At 40.5% G+C, this 20,279-nt stretch overlaps 1 protein-coding gene across 2 annotated transcripts in view; it reads right to left on the bottom strand.

Moving 5' to 3' along the window:
* The window catches only part of GRID1 (glutamate ionotropic receptor delta type subunit 1), an 802,371-nt gene that overhangs the window by 381,030 nt on the left and 401,062 nt on the right, over positions 1-20,279 (bottom strand). For both annotated transcript variants that reach the window (XM_070945420.1, XM_070945421.1), the window contains exon 3: positions 10,809-11,093. In XM_070945420.1, the coding sequence (XP_070801521.1) occupies positions 10,809-11,093 (285 nt within the window). The remainder of the gene's footprint in view (positions 1-10,808; positions 11,094-20,279) is intronic.

Genomic DNA, 20,279 nt, shown 5'->3' with positions numbered 1-20,279 from the left:
TGGTCCTTATGCATCAGATAGAGAGTTCATACCGTGTTTCCCTGAAAATAAGACCCTGTCTTATTTTTTTATTTTTTTTAAACCCTGAAATAAGCACTTGGCCTTATTGCCATGTGCTCAAAAGCCCAATTGGACTTATTATCAGGGATGCCTTATTTTGGGGAAAACAGGGTACTTTTCAGAAAGAAGGATATTTACAACACACAATTTGGAAGCTTCTCGAGGTCTTGCCAGCTGCTAATTTTAACTGAGTTTTTTGGACTGGTAATATAAAAATTGGATGAAGATGAAATTTACTGGAGTCGCTTTTTAATACCGCTGGTCTAATTCATCCTTTGCTTTCAGCCTGATATGAAAAGGGATGGAGCACATGTGGGCCAGAAATGTCTGAAATGTCTAAAGGTTTTCCAGAAGGGACTTTGGAAAAAAGCTAGGCAAAGTTCTCTCCATGGGCCCAAATAAGGTTTGAGTGGTAGGATGTGAAAACCCCAATGTTCTCACACCGTTCCCATCCTTCTCAGATATTCCATATCTTGAATGATCTCTGGTGGCCTCTTAGTGTTTGTTCAGCCAACATTCACCCTTCCTGGTCTTTAATTCCAGCCACCTTCCCTTAACCTTGGAATTCTTCTCTTGTTTTGTTCTATCAAAACAGTCTTATTATCCTCTAAAGCAGGGCTCTCCAATCTTGGCCACTTGAAGACTTGTGGACTTCAATTCCCAGAATTCCTCAGCCAGCTTTGCTTATTTAGAGGTCTTACTATCCTCCAAAGCAGGGCTCTCCAATCTTGGCCACTTGAAGACTTGTGGACGTCATCTTCCAGAATTCCTCAGCCAGCTTTGCTTATTTAGAGGCCTTATTATCCTCTAAAGCAGGGGTCTCCAATCTTGGCCACTTGAAGACTTGTGAACTTCAATTCCCAGAATTCCTCAGCCAGCTTTGCTTATTTAGAGGTCTTACTATCCTCCAAAGCAGGGCTCTCCAATCTTGGCCACTTGAAGACTTGTGGACTTCAATTCCCAGAATTCCTCAGCCAGCTTTGCTTATTTAGAGGTCTTACTATCCTCCAAAGCAGGGCTCTCCAATCTTGGCCACTTGAAGACTTGTGGACGTCAACTTCCAGAATTCCTCAGCCAGCTTTGCTTATTTAGAGGCCTTATTATCCTCTAAAGCAGGGGTCTCCAATCTTGGCCACTTGAAGACTTGCAAATTTCAATTCCCAGAATTCCTCAGCCAGCTTTGCTTATTTAGAGGTCTTACTATCCTCCAAAGCAGGGCTCTCCAATCTTGGCCACTTGAAGACTTGTGGACTTCAATTCCCAGAATTCCTCAGCCAGCTTTGCTTATTTAGAGGTCTTACTATCCTCCAAAGCAGGGCTCTCCAATCTTGGCCACTTGAAGACTTGTGGACGTCAACTTCCAGAATTCCTCAGCCAGCTTTGCTTATTTAGAGGCCTTATTATCCTCTAAAGCAGGGGTCTCCAATCTTGGCCACTTGAAGACTTGTGAACTTCAATTCCCAGAATTCCTCAGCCAGCTTTGCTTATTTAGAGGCCTTATTATCCTCTAAAGCAGGGGTCTCCAATCTTGGCCACTTGAAGACTTGTGAACTTCAATTCCCAGAATTCTGGGAATTGAAGTCCACAAGTCTTCAAGTGGCCAAGGTTGGAGACCCCTGCTCTAAAGCGCAGTTCTCCTTTGCAATAACCTCCAGCATGGTTTAGAAACAGACCAGATTTTGTTTCCTGGCTGCCTTTGAAATGTAATTTCAAAGGAACTTTCAATGACTTCTTTGTTGTTTTTGTTTTGGTCAACAACAAAAACAAGGGCAAAAGGTCATGTCCTTTTGTCAAAACACAAGTATGGAGATAGATGAGATATACGGTATATTTGCACCTCAATTTGCTAGTTTGTTGGGGTTGAGATTTTTTCTTTTCTTTTCTTTTTACTTTTAGAGTTTTCTATATTCAAACTAAGTGCCCTGAATATTTATCTCCACTGAGTTCATTACGAGGCACGCTCTTGAAGATCAGCAGGCATTGTCAGACTCAATGGAATTATGATCTTACATTGGAAGGCAATTAACATTGTCATTTCATAGTTCCTGAGTGTTAATATTTTGCTCTGTCTAATAACTCCGCAGCTCAGAATTTAAACAAACTAAGATAACATTCTCCTTCTCTGCATGCTAATACATACATAAGGCATCCTAATCCAGATGATGATGCTCTCTTTTCCTGATTCCATTCATATTTTCAGATGGCTGTCACAATAGGGGAAAATCAACTTATTTCTTTCCCAATTTTTTTATGCTAAGAGTGATGCATTTCTTAGGGGAGGAGCTTACACAATCAGTAATAGGACCCTTATTGTTGCCACAGTCTTATGGATAAGATTTATTTCGATCCAGCAATATAATTGTCATCATCTAGCATGAAACAGAGTCATAGAAACCTTATTTCCTAGCAAGTGCCATTCTTCAAAGACCAGGCTGGTCCAAGATAACACTGGTCATTGATAACAAGATAACACTGGTCCAGTGTGCAGCGGCACCCAAAAAAGACAATGCAATCTTAAATTGCATTAAGAAAGGGATACAATCAAGATCAAGGAGGTACTAATAGCACTCTATAAAGCCCTAGTAAGATCACACCTAGGATACTGCATCCAGTTTTGGTCACCACACTATAAAAAAGATGTTGAGACTCTAGAAAAAGTGCAGAGGACAGCAACCAGGATGATTAGAGGACTGGAGACTAAAACATATGAAGAACGGTTACAGGATCTGGGCATGGCTAGTCTAGTGAAGAGAAGGACCAGGGTTGACATGATAGCAGTCTTCCAATATTTGAGGGGCTGCCACAGAGAGGAGGGGGTGAAGCTGTTTTCCAGGGCAACTGAAGGCCAGACAAGGAATAATGGATGGAAACGGATTAAAGAGAGATTCAACCTAGAAATGAGGAGGAACTTTCTGACAGTGAGAACAATCAACCAGTGGAACAGAAGTTGCCCTCGAAAGTTGTGGGAGCTTCATCACTTGAGACTTTCAAGAAGAGATTGGACTGCCATTTGTCAGAAATGGTGTAGGGTCTCCTGCTTGAGTGGGGGGTTGGACTAGATGACCTATAAGGTGCCTTCCAACTCTGTTAATCTGTTAATAAGCCACATGGCCAACTCTTCCTATACAATTTCTCTTTCTATTATTGGCTAAAGAGCAAAGAAAGTTGAGTTGTTTCACTTTGTATGCAGATAATCCTCTTTTTACAACCACAACTGAGCCCAAATTTCTGTTGTTAAATGACAGTTGTTAAGTATGTTTTGCTCCATTTTATGACATTTCTTGCCATCCAAATTTTGACCAAAGGGATGCTGCAATGGTCGTAAGTGTGAAAAATGTTTTTTAGTGCTGTGGTAACTTCAAATAGTCATTAAACCAATGATTGTAAGACAAGGACTACATGTAATCCTGAGCCCGAGGGAGGGATCAAATACGTCATAAGTCTGGAGTTCCTTCACATCCACAAGAGATCTAATTCCAGCCCATCTTGAATTCCGTTGACTCTTATCTACCACCTTCACCATTAGTACTTCAGATCCTTGTTTAGAGGTATCATGTAATAAACCTGCACTCATTTGAACAACCTTGGTTCCTGATTTCTTGCACCTGACAGTACCTGTATGTATTTATACAAATTCAGTTGTCAGTGAAAGATTCTTGAAAGAAGGGTAGCTCCAGTCATCTCTTCAGATCTTATGCTACACAAGAAAGCTATAGGATGTTGATTGACATATATTTGAAAGTAATGGCCTTCATAACAATGGAACCAGGGAAATCTGCCAAGGGCCCCAATATCTACAGCTACAACATCACCTAAAATACCTTATTTTGTTTCTTTCAGCTTACTATTTTTATGCTTTCTTTACAATAGCCAGCATTGGAACTCCATACTGGTCCCCTAATTTAATGTCTTTTAATTATGCTTGGATTCCAGCTCTGAGCATTCCCAATTAGGAATGTTTCCAACTGGAATTCTGAGTAATGTAATCATTACATGTCTGGAAGGCAGGAGAGTGAAGAAACATGAATTTGATCAAATGGACTGCTTTAATATTTCTTATAGCCATGAGCAGAGTTAAAACAGTTTGGAGGTAAGGCTCCAGATAGCTGTTGTCAGGGATTTATAGCTAAACATTTGTTTTTAGTGTATGAATCTAGAGAACCATAAACACATAAGTAAAGAGATAAATAGTCTAGCTATTTCAGAGTGCAATTACCTGTTAGAGTTGGATATGAATTACAAAATAAAAAGACCAATACAAATGACAAACTCTACACTTAATTTAGAAAAAATACAAAGTGCCGAAGCAGTAATCAAAACTGGAATGCATTACATCATATGTGCCATCAAATTTCAGATCAAATTATCCCAACTAAGATCAATAGATTACAATTATTTTGTAATAATAAGAGTCCTACAATTGGCTGTGTACTGAATGGTGGAAAAGGCCATTTGTTTTAATTAAGAGAGTACCGGTAGCACTGCCGAAATTAAATGGGTATAGATCGGAGTTAATCCTTCGATTGGCAGTAATTGGCAGTTCCTAGAAGAGAAGAAGGTTCTTGAACCTAAAAGACTCCCAGAATTAAACCAAACATTAAACACATGGATTCCCACCAAACCATCTGGCATTTGCAGCCAGACAAGCCATCTGCTTCTCTCAATGAAAAATGTTCAGCTCCGGAGTAGACAGGAAATATTGTCGTTCTACCACATATTTCTCTACATTCTTCCTGGTCTGCACCTAACTAAATTACAATATTGGGTTGGACAGTATTTGGGATTCAAAGAGGCAAAGCAGCAACGGAGTGTGTGGGTGCTCCGATAACCCTTTCCTACAACTCTTTAAAGCAGCTGCATCTTCTCCTTGTATTGCAGATGCAGAAAAGTTTGGTTCAAGGTGTCAATTTTACAGCTGTGCTGACCTCTGCTCCAAAGCACCTTTCTGCCCCCCGACAAATGCAAAGTGAATACGCAGCCCTATAAAACAGGCAGTTTTACGTTACCTGTGGCAGGGTCCACCTCTCCCTTGTGGCCTGGTGGAGGGTAGCAGAATGATGCTAAGACCTCCACAGTCCCTTCCAGCCCTATGATTCTCTGATTGCTTTGTACAACATCATCTGAAAAGGCAGGGCCCCCAATTTTAGCCCATCATCCACAGTTTGGAAGGGAGGGAGTGCTCATCTCTTTATTACATCTATTTCTATACTCTATACACAGTTCTCAAGCTTCTAGAGGGGGGTTACAGCGATAAGCTGGATAACATATCCTTAATCAAAATGTAAGATCTACAATAATATTGGGCTAAACAGTTTTAGTTACTCCCATCTCCCATGCCACAAAAGAAGAAAAAGGAAAACATTTAAACGACACATCATGTTTTATGTCGTCTGACAGAGGTTGCACCTGCAAAGCTAGATCACTTAACCACTAGTTGCTTAGTGACTATTTAATGTTACGATAAACTCCCCCAAAAGTACTTACAACTTGCTTTTGAAATTCCAACTGCTGTTGGAATTGTTAAATCTGGACATGAAAAGAGAGGCAGGACGATTGTAGTGAAGTAAAACAACCGTTTATTGCAGGCAACAGGGAACAATAACAAACTAACTACAAACTGAGAACTGCCCGAGGCTGAAGCTCCTTTTACCAGGAGCTGTCCAGCATGTCAGCCACTGACACTTGTTCATTTTCCCACTAGCAGGAAAATGAACCAATGAGTAAAGGCCGATGTAAGACTCACTCCTACTTGCATATTCAATATCCCTCCCAATGAGTGAAGGCTGATGTAAGACTCACTCCTACTTGCATATTCAATATCCCTCCCAATGAGTGAAGGCTGATGTAAGACTCACTCCTACTTGCATATTCAACACACCCCATGATTATGAGATCGCATTTGGGGCACTTGGCAACCAGCTCACACTTATGGCTGTTCGCAGTGTCCCACAATCACCTGACCACAAATTTTGGATGTTTTTTTTTTTTTTTTTTTTTTTTTTACTGTGTCTGACATTTATTATATCTGGCTTCCAGAAAAAATAACCCATTCGTTAGATAAAACAGATTCACTTAGCAACCGTCATGTTTAATCAGCACAATAAAAGTCATAAAATTGGATGCGACCATGTGATAAGTCACAATGACTAAAATGTAATTCCAGGCTCAAGTATGGTCATAAGTCAAGGAGTACCTGTAACCTCTTTATTCTCTCTCACTATGCAAGAAAATGGAAAGGAAGCAGAATTGCTTGAGCCTTGCACCTAGTATAGTTCTGGAAAGTCATGCCCAAGGCATTTTTACTTGAACCTCTTTCTTTTCTGTGAACTCTTTCATTCTAGATGTGTTTCAGGGGCTCCTTTAACCGGTGGTGAAATCCACATTTTTTTACTACCGGTTCTGTGGGCGTCGCTTGGTAGGCATGGTGTGGCTTGGTGGCCATGGCAGGGAAAGGATATTGCAAAATCTCCATTCCCACCCCACTCCAGGGGAAGGATACTCCAAAATCCCCATTCCCTCCCAACTCCTGGAAAATCTCCATTCCCTCCCTACTCTGGTGCCAGCCAGAGGTGGAATTTGCCTATTCTCCAAACTATTTAAAATTTCTGCTACTGGTTCTCCAGAACCTGTCAGAATCTGCTGGATTTCACCCCTGCCTTTAACCCTCTGAACTAAACATTTTAGGAAATCTGGAGGTTGCAGCAAATAAAAAAAAAAAAAACATGTTGTGGTTCTCTTGAACAAAGTTACAACCAGAAGAAATCTTCTGAGTAAATATGCATAGAATTGGACTTTAGAACACAAGGAATGTATTTTAATTGAGCCTAATCATTCTGTTATTTTGCAGAGAATTAGTTCTGTTTTTATGGCCTGTTTGACATAATGAGCTTTGTATTCCCTTTTCTTTTAAGCTAGCATAGAACCAGACTGTTTATAAAACTAGTTGATTTTTTTTTGTTATTATTCAGAAATCTGAAATTTAAGCTTATTTTTACATTACTAAGAATAGTTCCATTTTAAGCTCAAAAAGTCCTTTCTTTCCTTCCTTCCTAATTATACTGAATCATTGTTGCACAATAAAACAAATGAGCAATATTGTCAAACAAGGCAGTTTTCAACCTGTCCTCGTGCAAACACATACTTCTGTACTCTAAATTATCTCTTTATATCCCCAGAAGGGAACAAAAATATTCTATTCACACACACATACACACACAGCGAGAGACATCTTTTTGTCTGTGTACCAAATCAAGCAGCATCATTTCACTATTGTTATCAAAAACTCTAAATTGCAAAGACAAGACAAAGCCAATGTGTCCATTATTGCAAGACAGAATTGAATCGTCATTAGCTGGAGTCAATGAAATAAGCTCTTTAAGCAATAGTAAAGTCCTACTACTGCTAGAACAAACTGATTTCCTTACACCAGGGGTCAGCAACCTGCAGCTCTGGAGCCACATGTGGCTCTTTCACCCCTCTGCTGCGGCTCCCTGTCACTTAGAATAGGTGTCACAACTGGCAATGTGTGACACCCACTTGCACACGATTTATTGAGCTTTTCAATCCTCGGTAGGCCAACTATGGATAAATCCAAGAAAAGAAAAGTTTCAGAAGAAAACAGAATGTTTAATTCAACTACATATGCTAGTTTTGTGGCCGCTCAAGAAATAGTCAGTCACAGGAAGGGTTTTGTGGCTCCCGGTGTTTTCTTTTCTGTGGGAAACGGGTCCAAATGGCTCTTTGAGTGTTTAAGGTTGCAGACCCCTGCCTTACACCCAGTTGAAAGTGTGTAGGTTTCTAAAAAACGAATGAAGGAGAGGACTGTTAAGGTTATTGTTGTTGTGTTACCAACCAGCAGAGTAGATTGCACAGTGAAACGTTGCTGAGAGCAATGAATAAGAGATATGCAAACTGGTTTATCAAAAGCTTACTTTATAGTGGAAAAACAGTTTCACAGTCTTTAAACAAATTCCAAGTCTTTGCCAGTAAATCAGTCCAGTAGTTACAGAATCTTCTTACCCAACAAACAGTAGTTGGTTACAATAACAAACTCACTCTGGTTCACAAACCACGATGGTTGCAGATCCATCCAAACAATGATTACAGATAGCACCTCCTCTCAATGGTAGCTTATCATCACAGCTTCATCATCAACAGCATATCATAGCAGCAACTGAACACGTTGCAGTACCTTGCTTAAATATTCTCACAACCAGTAATTATGTGATTACAGCATGACTCAGCATTAAAGCCACATAATACATATACAGATAAAGTAACAGTACACTTATATTGCCTGGACAACATAGTTAGGCTCAAACCATATCCTAACAAGGACCAACTTAGAAATAAGGTGAAATTTTCTGACAGTGAGAACAATTAATCGGTGGAACGGTTTGCCTCCAGAAATTATGAGTGCTCCAACACTGGAAGTGTTTAAGAAGAGACTGGACAACAGTTTGTCTGAAATGGTATAGGGTCTCCTACTTGAGCAAGGGTTGGACTAGAAGACCTCCAAGGCTCCTTCCAACACTGTTATTCTGAAAGTCTGTAAAGAATATACAACACCCTTCTTTATCATAATAAAAGTCAACAAACCAGGACAAGTTCCATCAATCTTCTTTCCTGCAACTCCCATAAACTACCACACAGCATGGTGAAGTTATTTGCGAAGACCATTGCAGAAAAGCTATCAGCTTTGTACATCGGTGTATTTAAATAAGAACCCTTTTTCTAATGAAGTTTCATATATATTAGCTGTCCCGGAGCTAAAACTGAGCCAAATATGCCATCCAAGACACAACAAAAATGGAAAGGACTCTTTCACACTCATATCTTACACCAGCGGTTTACACTTACACTTCTCTCTAGGCTCTCCAGTTACTCTGGCCTCCTCTCTGGACTAGGCCCATAACCTGTCAGAGTGTTTGCAGCATGACTAGTATGAGATAAACCCAGGAGCAAAACACAGCACACAGCACACAGAGCCTCTAGATAATTAACAGTGGTTTATATACAACTAAATATATAAATACATATATATGGTAGATACCTTATCATACAGCTACGGACACAAGCAGAGCAATGAGATTCATGACAAGAGAGAGGGATACGTCCTCTAATGGTCACCTATATATAGACACATCTTAAAACGGTAGCAGTCTTTTGTGGACCCCACCAGAGTCTTATTAAACAGGTGTTTCCAAATGCTGAATCATTCCCATTGCATCAGCTTACAGTTACCTCCACTTACAACTTTCCATCAGCTTACAGCTATTAAATCTACATTCCCTGACACACATCTTAAATTAAGTCAACACATTCCATATTTTAATTATGCATCGACTGTCCAAAAACTGCAACTCTACATAAATCTGTGTTTTACAGGGTAGATCAGACATGTTTTCAAAAAAAAAAAAATTAAAAAAAAGTTTATGGCTTAGGACTGTGGGAACCCAATTTGAATTCCTACATCATCAAGTCTGCCAGATATGTGTGTGCACCACAAGTTTTCATGGTCTAAACAGCAGCAAAACCCCCTCTTGCTCTTGCTGCTATTTCGGAGCCAGTTGCATTTGAATAGTCCAAATCAGGATGTTTTCCTCAATTGAACGGGAAGGTTGCAAATCGTGATCATCTGACTGTAGGACGTTGCAACCATCATAAAAGCAAGAAATGTCATTACATGAACTGGGGTGGTGGAGCAATGGTCATAACTTTGAGGATGGATCATGAGTCACTTTTTCCGAGTCTATTGTAACTTAGAACCAATGTTAAATGAATAAGCAGAGGACTACTAAACCAGGTAGTAGTGAGCTGGAGCAAGCTTGCACTGGCTCACAAGATCTGATTGTTAAATTTTCTGGAATTTTGCAAGCTGGTTGAGTGCAGAGCAGAGCAGAAGCCAATGCCCAGTGCATTGATCAGCTCTTCCATGGCTAGCAGCATAGTGGTACAACAGCAATGGAGCCTGCAGAGATAGAGCTTAAACATCTGTTAGTACACCACTGGTACTTGAAAAACCAGCAGTTACATCTCTTACCAGGCATTAGTTTTTCAAAACTAAATTGCAACAGATTATTGAATAAACAATATTCTGTCTCATTGCTCATTTCAATGAGACAGATCTCAATTTAATTGAGATCTGTCAGATGGTCCAACTTTCTCTAACCGAACCCTGTAGACACACTGAGGTAACAATTCACAAGTTCTCAGCCCAGGAACCAAAACTGAGGAAGAATTAGCAAGAGATGCAGAGAAATGATGTCTCTACTGTATCAGGCCTTGAGGGTCCTCCAAGAAACAGGAACAGGAAAAAAAAAAGTTGTATATAACAAGAATCTTGCAATTGTGGCTCATAGAAAATTAAACTTTTGAAGCAATCATCAAAGAGATAATGAAAGAGAAGCACGTAAGTAAAGGCAGATTGAGGTTTTCTTCCTTAATCCTGCATTGCATGCAATATATGAATCCTGCCAATCAGTGCAAAGAGTTTATTAATATTTTACTGAAAAATGCTCTGATAAATCAAACTTTGGCTATCTTGATAAGATGTTGCTAAGCAACCTTTCAGTCAAGGGAAATCAGAAAAGTTTGTCAATTCAAAAGATATTTTTCTACCCAACACTTACACACAAAAAACCACCGTTCCAAAATGCGTCTTTGGTCTACCTTCTTCAAATAAAAGCAAAAGATACTCAGAAAAAAAGGAGAGGCAGAGAAAAGAAAAAATGAAACAAGGCACTTACCATAATCACTATCATAGAAGACTATAAATTTTTGCCATCTCAGTTCGGTGACGAGCTTCAGCATCACGTCGTTGAGCCGAACAGGTGGCCGGGCTGCTAAGGTGTATTCCTCTTCCTCTGGGCTAGGATTTAGGTGGCATGCCGTCCGTGGAGAACCTCCTGTGTTGCGTTGGACAAAGAGGTGAGGGATGTGCATGGCATCTGTCAAAGACTGCAAGGCATTGGCGGAGGCACAACCAGTAGAAGTCACTAAGGCTAAAATCCCCAGGGTCATCAGGTCACAGGCTGGAAGAGAAGAAGGAAAGGAAGCAGATCGTCAGTGAGGTGAAAAATGTAGAAATTGGGAAGTCAAATCACATCAAGTGACAAGGTGAACAAGGCTTAGTGTGGTGGAATGTGGTCTGGATTCCCAAAGGAAGGGACTGCATTCCCAATGACCAAGAGACAGCAAAGTTTAGATACTTTGGTCGGGAGGAAGAGAGTTAAGATGGCTCCTCCCTAGAAGTTCTCAGAGTGTATCTTTAAAGTTGCAAGTAGTTGCTTAATTTGGCAAGATTTATGTTTGTAAGTGAGGAACTATAAAGGAAGCTACTTCGAAGTTACTCTGTGAGTCTTTCTTGGACTTTGGAGCTTGACATCTAAAAAGGGTATGTGGTGATGCTTAGAGCTGAAACAAGTTATGCATATAGAGGAGAACCTCTAGCTAAGATTCTGTGCAGTTCAGAGAACCCCCTAAACCCCACTCCTGGCTGGCCCCACCCACACAGCCCCTACCAAGAGTCCCCACGTGGCCCATTTTGGATGCAGGTAAGTGCAGGACATGCAGGGAACCTTGGGGAGGGCGAAAAATGGGCCTACCAGAAGTTCGGGAAGGTTGGAAATGGGCCCATTTCTGGCCTCCAGAGGACCTCCAGAGCCTGGGGAGGCCATTTTCGCCTTTCCAGAGGCTCAAGGAAAGCTTCCGGAGCCTGGGGAGAGCAAAAAGATGCCCACCGTGGCCACACCTGCCCAGCAACTGGGCAGAAAACGCCTTGCTAAAATTTTTGAAGCCTACCCCTGATGTAGCCTCTTGTTCAAAAATGCAATCTATGGTGTTTCATATTAAGCAATGAGAGTTTTAAATTGCTTAACTCCTAGTTTCTAGCCTGGTGCCATAACCATTAATCCTATTTTACTATTGGTAAACTATTCAGTGCCAGTTGGAGTCTAGCAGTGTCCAAATTGAATTAAACTTACAACTTACTATTAAATAATACTAAAAGGACAAAGTTTTAATAATTTGAGGCCATGATGCATCTCATCACATTTAAGCCTAAAATGTTATAAAGTCTACCATGAAGTCCATCAGCTTAGAGTTGTGAACAGCTTGACAAACCCCCACAGGATATGAATAAACCATCATTTAAAGCCAGAAAGATTGAAAGCAATTAATCGTGCTAGCTGGTATTTACTGGTCTTAAATATATTTTGGGGCAAATATGTTTTATCCAGTGGTGAAATCCAATTTTTTTTTACTACCGGTTCTGTGGGCGTGGCTTGGTGGGCATGGTGTGTCTTAGTGGGTGTGGCTTGGTGAGCGTGGCAGGGGAAGGATACTGCAAAATTTATTTATTTATTTATTTATTGGTTCGATTTATATGTCGCCCTTCTCCGGAGACTCAGGGCGGCTTACAATGTGTTAAGCAATAGCCTTCATACTTTTGTATATACCTGCTTAGTAGGGCTTTCCCCCCCCCCCCCAAAGCGGTGTTCTTTTTTATACAAAGTCATCTTATTGCCCCCACAATCCGGGTCCTCATTTTACCTACCTCGAAAGGATGGAAGGCTGAGTCAACCTGGTGAGATTTGAACTTGCAGTAATTGCAGGCAGCTGTTGTTACTTAACAGCACTTTAGTCTGCTGTGCCACCAAGGCTCTTGGTTTCCCCATTCCCTCCCCACTCCAGGGGAAGGATACTGCAAAATCTCCATTCCCACCCCACTCCTGGGGAAGAATACTGCAAAATACCCATTCCCTCCTCACTCCAGGGGAAGGATTCTGCAAAATCTCCATTCCCACCCCACTCCAGGGGAAGGATACTGCAAAATCCCCATTCCCACCCCACTCCAGGGGAAGGAAAATGCAAAATCTCCATTCCCACCCCACTCTGGGGCCAAGCAGAGGTGGTATATGCCGGTTCTCCAAACTACTCAAAATTTCCGCTACCGGTTCTCCAGAACCTGTCAGAACCTGCTGGATTTCACCCCTGGTTTTATCTCATAAAACAGCTAGATTCTTACTTTGTCAGAAGCAATATTGAGCTGGAAGATATCCGAAGCATGGAAAGCTAAAATCCAGAATTTTCTGGAGCTGCTAAATGCCAACCAAGATTATGACCAACCCTTTGATTTTTCCCTTTGTTCAGAAGAATAATTCTACAAAAAATATTACAATTCCAACCAAAGTTTTCAAATTCATACATTTTCCCCATTTTTCTTCAGAGGGGGTTAGATTGTGCAGCCAAAAAAAAAAAAAAACTTTTTTCCAGCCTCATAGACTCACTTTCAAAAAAAGTAAAGGGAGCTATTCCTTCTCTAAAATATCAAAGCAGTTACTATATTTAATACTGGGTGGCATGGAAGAATACTTCTTAGAGAATGTACATTGAAAAGACTTCTAGGAAACCTGACATTATAAATTAACATCACAAGACTTTGTGAAGTATTATTTGTTATTGTTAATGAATCATTAATGTTTTAAGATGTTAGTGAATAAAATATTTGGAGGCCAATTAATAATGCAGTTCAGGATATTTAAAGACATTTTGTTGTCTTTCAGCAGCTGGAGGGAACATAAACATTAATCTCTTCACATTTTAGATTTTAGATTTAGTTTGTTGCATGCCTCCCAGAATCACTAACTTGTGAGATTGGAGGGGCGGGGGGGGGGGCGTTATATAAATTAGATAGCATAAATATATAAAGTTAGCAAAAGTTTTTCACTGCATCTCATTGAAGCCTAACCAGAGATAATCAGAGACCCGGAGAATGATTTTAGTCAAATTTATATTTAACCAAGCTAAATAACACTACATCGATGTTTGAAGTATAAAAAATGCTCAGAAAAAAATTGGGTCCACCCAGAAGCAGAAACCAAAGACATGATTTTTCTTTTATTTAGTACATTTGTGCAAGGAAGGAAGAAAAGCCCTTGAAAAACAGGAGCCTGAGTGGCGCAGCAGACTAATGCTACTGTTAAAGGCAGCATTTAACATCCAGCTGCCTGCAATTACTGCGAGTTCAAATCTCACCAGGCTCAAGGTTGACTCAGCCTTCCATCCTTTCTAAGTTAGGTAAAATGAGGAGCCGGTTTGTGGGGGCAATAAGCTGACTTTGTATAAAATATACAAAAGAATGAAGGCTATTGCTTAATGCATTGTAAGCCGCCCTGAGTCTCCGGAGAAGGGCGGCATATAAATCAAAATTTTAAAAAAAAGCCCTTTTCATATCTTCATCAACTACATTATTTAAATTTACTGAATTTTTAAAAATACATATAGAGAGATGTTCTTCTCCGTTTCATCCCAAGAAGATACCTCGAGTCTACAACATGATTAAAATAATTTAACAACCGGTTCTCTGCCCTAATGACCAGCTGAGTGGGCGTGGCCATGGTGGGTGTGGCCATGGTGTGTGATAGGCAGCACTCGGCCTCCTGCATCCCCCTGGGAGCAAAAACGGGGCATGTGGGGACTCCTGGAAGGGGTGGGGAGGAGAGGGGCCAGCCAACAATTTAACAACCGGTTTTCCCAAACCGGCTGAATCCCACCACTGGATGTACTCCTTGGTGGGAAAAGGTTAAAATATTATGTAGCTAATAAATTTAATCTCATAAGGAATGGACAAAAAGATAAGGGAGAAAAAAAATAACTAGGATCAGAATTGTAAATTCAAGAAATTTCGCCGTGCTCTCAAAACTTTTCTATTTCAGCAAGCTGGCCTGGCCTAACTCCCCTCTTTTAAATTTTTTAATTCATGATTTTATAAATTGGGTGTTTTAATCTGTGTTTTTGGCCAAAATATTTAATAATTTTAAGGGATTTTTAATATTTGTATTATCTGTATTTTATCTTGGCTGTTCACCGCCCTGTGTCCTTCGGGAGTAGGGCGGTATAGAAATTTGATTAAATAAAATAAAAAAAAACTAAAGAATGAAGAGGCAGGGATTGAGGTTAAGGCAGAAATGCAGAGAGATCTGGGGGGAAATCAAGTGATTTTTAAGGGGAGCAAATCCACAGCAAGTTCCATTGATTTGCTCTTATATATTTTCCAAGAGGGGTTATTTCCAGATCAATTGTACTCACTTTTTCTCTATCAGCTATTTTACTTGGCTTTCCAGAAACTGTTACACCACTCCTAAATCTCATTTTTAACCCTTTATAAAGTCACAAATTGGAAGGGAATTTCTTCAGCTTTAAGTTCAAATTGCCTACTTGTCAAATGCTAGATTTATTTCTGCCGTCAGCCTGTTGTAACTCAGGAGAAACATGATCTGTTAAAAGAACTATTTCTGTTACCTAGCTGATCCCTGAGCCAAATGCCACATATGTGAGGGAATATTAACCTGACAATATACCCTTAAAATCCTTATGTTACTTGATACAAGAGGGAAACTGTGGTTGCTAAAATGAAAATATAAAAAGGTTTATCTCTCTGTTCTATTTTAATACCATTGATGAATAAAAAATCTGATTGGGCAAAATAGCCATCTACATTCATTCTCAAAGCATTTTAGCAAAAGCAGCAAATTTGCTGGGAAACTGAAGGAAAATAATTCATTGCCTTCAAACATGTAAACCTATAAGCCTATGTTTTACCAAATATGAATTGCACATGTCACAGCTATTTGCGAATGTATGCAAATGTTTAGGCATCTCTCAGCCTCCCCCTACCCCACCCCCGGATAGACCAGAATAATTAAGATAGAAAAACTAGAACTCTCCTTTATTAAGATGGACTACTGTATATTAACAGTGTCTTGTAAGCTTTGTTGGGCTTTATTTTTTCTCCTTCTATCCTTGTGGATGTATTTGCCTGAGACACTTCCAAATATTATCTTCTTCCCAGAACTTAAAGAAGTATCATGTGAAGTGTTATAATGCCTTGGTAAGACTACCCTTGGAATACTGCATGCAGTTTTGGTCACCACAATATAAAGAACTTGTTGAGATCCTAGAGTGCAGAGAAGAGCAACAATGATTAAGGGCCTGAAGACTAAAAAAAAAATGAAGAATGGTTGCAGGAATTGCATATGTGTAGTCTAGTTTTCCAAGTTCAATGTATGGCTGTGAAAGTTGGACCATAAGAAAAGCTGAGCGCCAAAGAATGGAGGCCTTTGAACTCTGGTGCTGGAGAAGACTCCTGCGAGTCCCTTGGACTGCAAGGCGATCCAACCGGTCAGTCCTAGAGGAGATCAACCCTGACTGCTCTTTAGAAGGCCAGATCCTGAAGAGGAAACTCAAATACTTTGGCCACCTAATGAGAAGGAAGGACTCACTGGAGAAGAGCCTAATGCTGGGAACAATTGAGGGAAAAAGAAGGGGACGGCAGAGAATGAGGTGGCTGGATGGAGTCACTGAAGCAGTAAGTGTGAGGTTAAATGGACTTCAGAGGATGGTAGAGGACAGGAAGGCCTGGAGGAACATTGTCCATGGGGTCGCAATGGGTCGGACATGAATTCGCAACTAACAACAACAACAACACTGATAGCGCACAAGCCTCAGATGATACTGGTAGGCAACATTGCCTCGGGTGAAAAGAGGCATCAAATCAGTCACTACTGATTTGACATTAAGTGTAAAGAATAGAGTTGACCAGGTGAGAACCAAAAGTCCTGGAACAAACAGGTACTAATAGAAGAAAATATTTGTCGCTCAGGGTTGAACTGAGGGATGCTTAGTGCTTTCTAATCTTGGTAGTTTTCTTGCAGATGTTTCATTACCCAAGTAGGTAACACCATCAGTGCTGTGAGGGCAAAAGAAGAAGGGGACGGCAGAGAAAGAGGTGGCTGGATGGAGTCACTGAAGCAGTCAGCATGAGCTTAAATGGACTCTGGGGGATGGTAGAGGACAGGAAGGCCTGGAGGAACATTGTCCATGGGGTCGGACACGACTTTGCAACTAACAACAACAACAAGTCTAGTGGATAGAAGAACTAGGGGTGAACATGATAACAGTATTCCCATAGTTGAAGGTCAACCTGCTCTCTAAAGCATCAGAAGGCAAAATAAGAAGCAATGGATGAAAGTTAATCAAGGAGAGAAGCAACCTAGAACTAAGGAGGAATTTCCTTACAGTAAGAACAATTAATGCTCGCCTTCTGAAGATGTGGGTTCTCCATCACTGGTGATTTTTAAGAGCAGATTAGACAACCACTTGTCTGAAATAGGTTCTCCTGCTTGAACAGGGGGTTGTATTAGAAGATTTGAATGGATTACTTATTACTTTATCTTTTCTATTCACCTAGCTCTCAGGAAAGGCTCCACTGCTGGGAAAGACAGAAGGAAAGAAAAGAAGAGGGCAACCAGAGAAGTTGTAGTGGCAATTGGTGAACCTTTGAGGGGTCTGAAAGAACAGATTAGGGATAGATTATCATGGATCAAATTTATCTATGCAGGTACTGTACTAGGAGTAACTTGGTGGCACATAATCAGTCACTTACTACCCTGTTTCCCTGAAAATAAGACATCTCTTGATAATAAGCCCAATTGGGCTTTTGAGTGCATGCTCTAAAATAAGCCCTCCCCGAAAATATTTAAAAGCATGTGAAGCCGGTCCCCACCATTTCCTCTGGTTAGGATTAGGGAGACAGAGATGGAAATCAGGTAATACAGCAAGAGGAACCCCGTCTTGCTCTACGTGCCCCAAAATAATAAGACTTCCCTGAAAATAAGGCTAAACGCTTATTTCAGGGTTCAAAAACTATAAGACAGGGTCTTATTTTCAGGGAAACACGGTATTTATTTGCAATTGTCTTAGTAAATGCCTGTTTGTCCAAAATAACATCTTCCAAACATTTCTTTATCTCGCTTAAAGGTTTTGTATTCTTGCTTTTGGATTTTTTCCTCTATGCTTTGCAGACTTTTTCTAGCTCAGAAATATTCTTAGGTTTTCTTGCATGCCATGGATGCAGAATTTCTTCACTGATCTCAGTCATCAAATCTGTTTCTTTCCTGTAAATACGTCACTTCATATTTACACCTAGGTTCCAGGCAAATTGGCTGAAGACCTCTAGAAGATGTAAGTCTTCTAGACCTTATCGTCCTGAATCAGGAATTTTTTTCCTGTGTCTTTGTGAATAGAGGTTTAGATTCCAAAAAGGTTATGAAGAAGATAAATCACTAGAATGCATGCCTTCTGGTTTATGTTGGTTAAAATAGTTTATCCATAATTCAGGACATGAGTATTTAAGACTGCAATCCATCATACATTCATTTTCTAGGTAATGAATATATTAAGGTTGAGTAAATATGCATAGGATTATATTTCATGTCTCTTTTTCTAAACATATTTACATGAAATTAAATCCCACGAAAACCAAATGCAGAGGATTATTAGATCAGGTTGCAGGTTTCTTTGGAACCATTGAAAGAACATTGTGCTAATGTGTGCAGGGTTTGGGCTAAATTGCTAATTAAAAACAAAACTTTAGTAAATTTATTTCAACAAACTAAAGTCACTTCTGAAAATCTTAAATAATATTCATGTATAATATGATTTGGCCCTTGGAAATTTCCCAGCGGGAATTAAATTTGTTGGATTTGGATGGGCATGCTGTATTCATGGGGTAACAATGATTAGCAGAAATGCCTCTGAGAAAGTATACCGAATGCGGTTAATTCAGAACTCAGAGATTAAACAGGCCCCACAAAAAAGCTGGAGAAATAATAAAAATGGGAAGGTAGATTTGAGAGCAACAAGAATACAGTTTCACTTCAATGGCATCTGAATGGAAGGGAACTTCCATGGAGTTCTAAAACCAAATAACACTGTATATCAGAGATATTAGGGATACCTGAAACCTGTTACTTATTCTCAGTATCAGTGGAAGTATCACATGCAGTGCAAGCTGCATGTGCATGTGCAGTGCACACCAAACATGTGTTGCACGCACACGCATGCGCAGTATACAGCAAAAGGAAGCTTGGGAAGATAAATAGAACAGTGAGGGGGAGGATTAGCTGTGCCGCGTGATTTAGCTTAGCTAGAAAGCAGGATTTCCTGCTTTCTAGCAAAGCTAAACCCTGCGGCACAGCTGATCATCAGAAATACCAGTTCGGAGGAACCGCTATCTTTTTTTTTTTTTTTACTACTGGTTTGCCTGAACCTGAGCGAACCGGTAGCATTTCACCCCTGCTTAGTATTTGTGAGTTTGTGCATAATATACAAACATGTGTATTATGTGTATTACGTGAAGAACATCAGAAACAGCAAGATGCTGTTTCCTAACACAAGCCCTTTATTAGGACTCTGTGACTGATTGAGCTGAAGCTCTGCCAAGGCCTACACAGCTGAACAAGACCAAGGAAGTCAAAGCTACACAGATTTCGGTAAGATTCATCTTTAATGCTCATCTGGGATAAATACAGACCATTGGAAACTGCAAGATAAATTTCCCCAGCCTCTTCTTGAGATTTCCTTTAGTAAGAGTCCCTCTGAATACCCTGACAGGGATGGCGAACCTTTTCGGCACCGAGTGCCCAAACTGGAACGTGCATGCGTCGGAGCCCCGGAAACTCAAAGACCAGGTGGCTGGTGCACTGACCAGCTGGTCTTTGGGTTTCCGGGGCTCCGGCACACGCAAAGAGCAGTTGGCCAGCATGCATGCATGCACCGGAAACAAGAAAGGCAGCTGGTGACAGCATGTGTGCCCACAGAGAGGACTCTGTGTGCCACCTCTGCCACACATGCCTTAGGTTCACCATCAAGGCCTAAGCTGTGTCTTCCCAGATTTCCTCCTACTTAGGCTGAGTTGCTATTTACAAGATATGACATCCAACTGATAGGCCCACTGCTATCTCCTCCGTTCCTTCCCAGCCTCCCCATAACTCACAATCAGGAATGGCCACCAACATTCCCTAACTCCCTTCTTCCCCTGTGCACAACAACCTCTTAACCACAGCTGTCTTTTCAAATACGGATGGGATGTCCCATCTCTACAGGGCTACTCTTCCTTCAGATTTCATTCCAGTCTGTCTCACAGCGATACAGTAGGTGCACATGCTGCTGCTTGGTAGGCAGGGAAAACATCTAAGATTGGATCGTGAGTATTGTATCTGTCAGGGTGCTGAGGGTGCTGCCCAAGGAGACTGAGGTCAAAAATATATCCAATGTTCAGGAAAGAGCTAGCAGGAAAGAGTTAAATTCTCCAATAAACTACATCATTTTTATTGAATGTTCAATAAGGAAGAAGACCAGCTACTGAAGAATCTAGC

Source organism: Pituophis catenifer, unplaced genomic scaffold, assembly GCF_029215685.1.
Source record: "Pituophis catenifer annectens isolate HBS135680 unplaced genomic scaffold, rPitCat1.0.hap2 SCAF_6, whole genome shotgun sequence".
In the NCBI taxonomy this organism is placed as follows: Eukaryota; Metazoa; Chordata; class Lepidosauria; order Squamata; family Colubridae; genus Pituophis; species Pituophis catenifer.
Note: the sequence above shows the minus strand (reverse complement) of the source record. Positions and strands in the feature narration are given on the sequence as shown.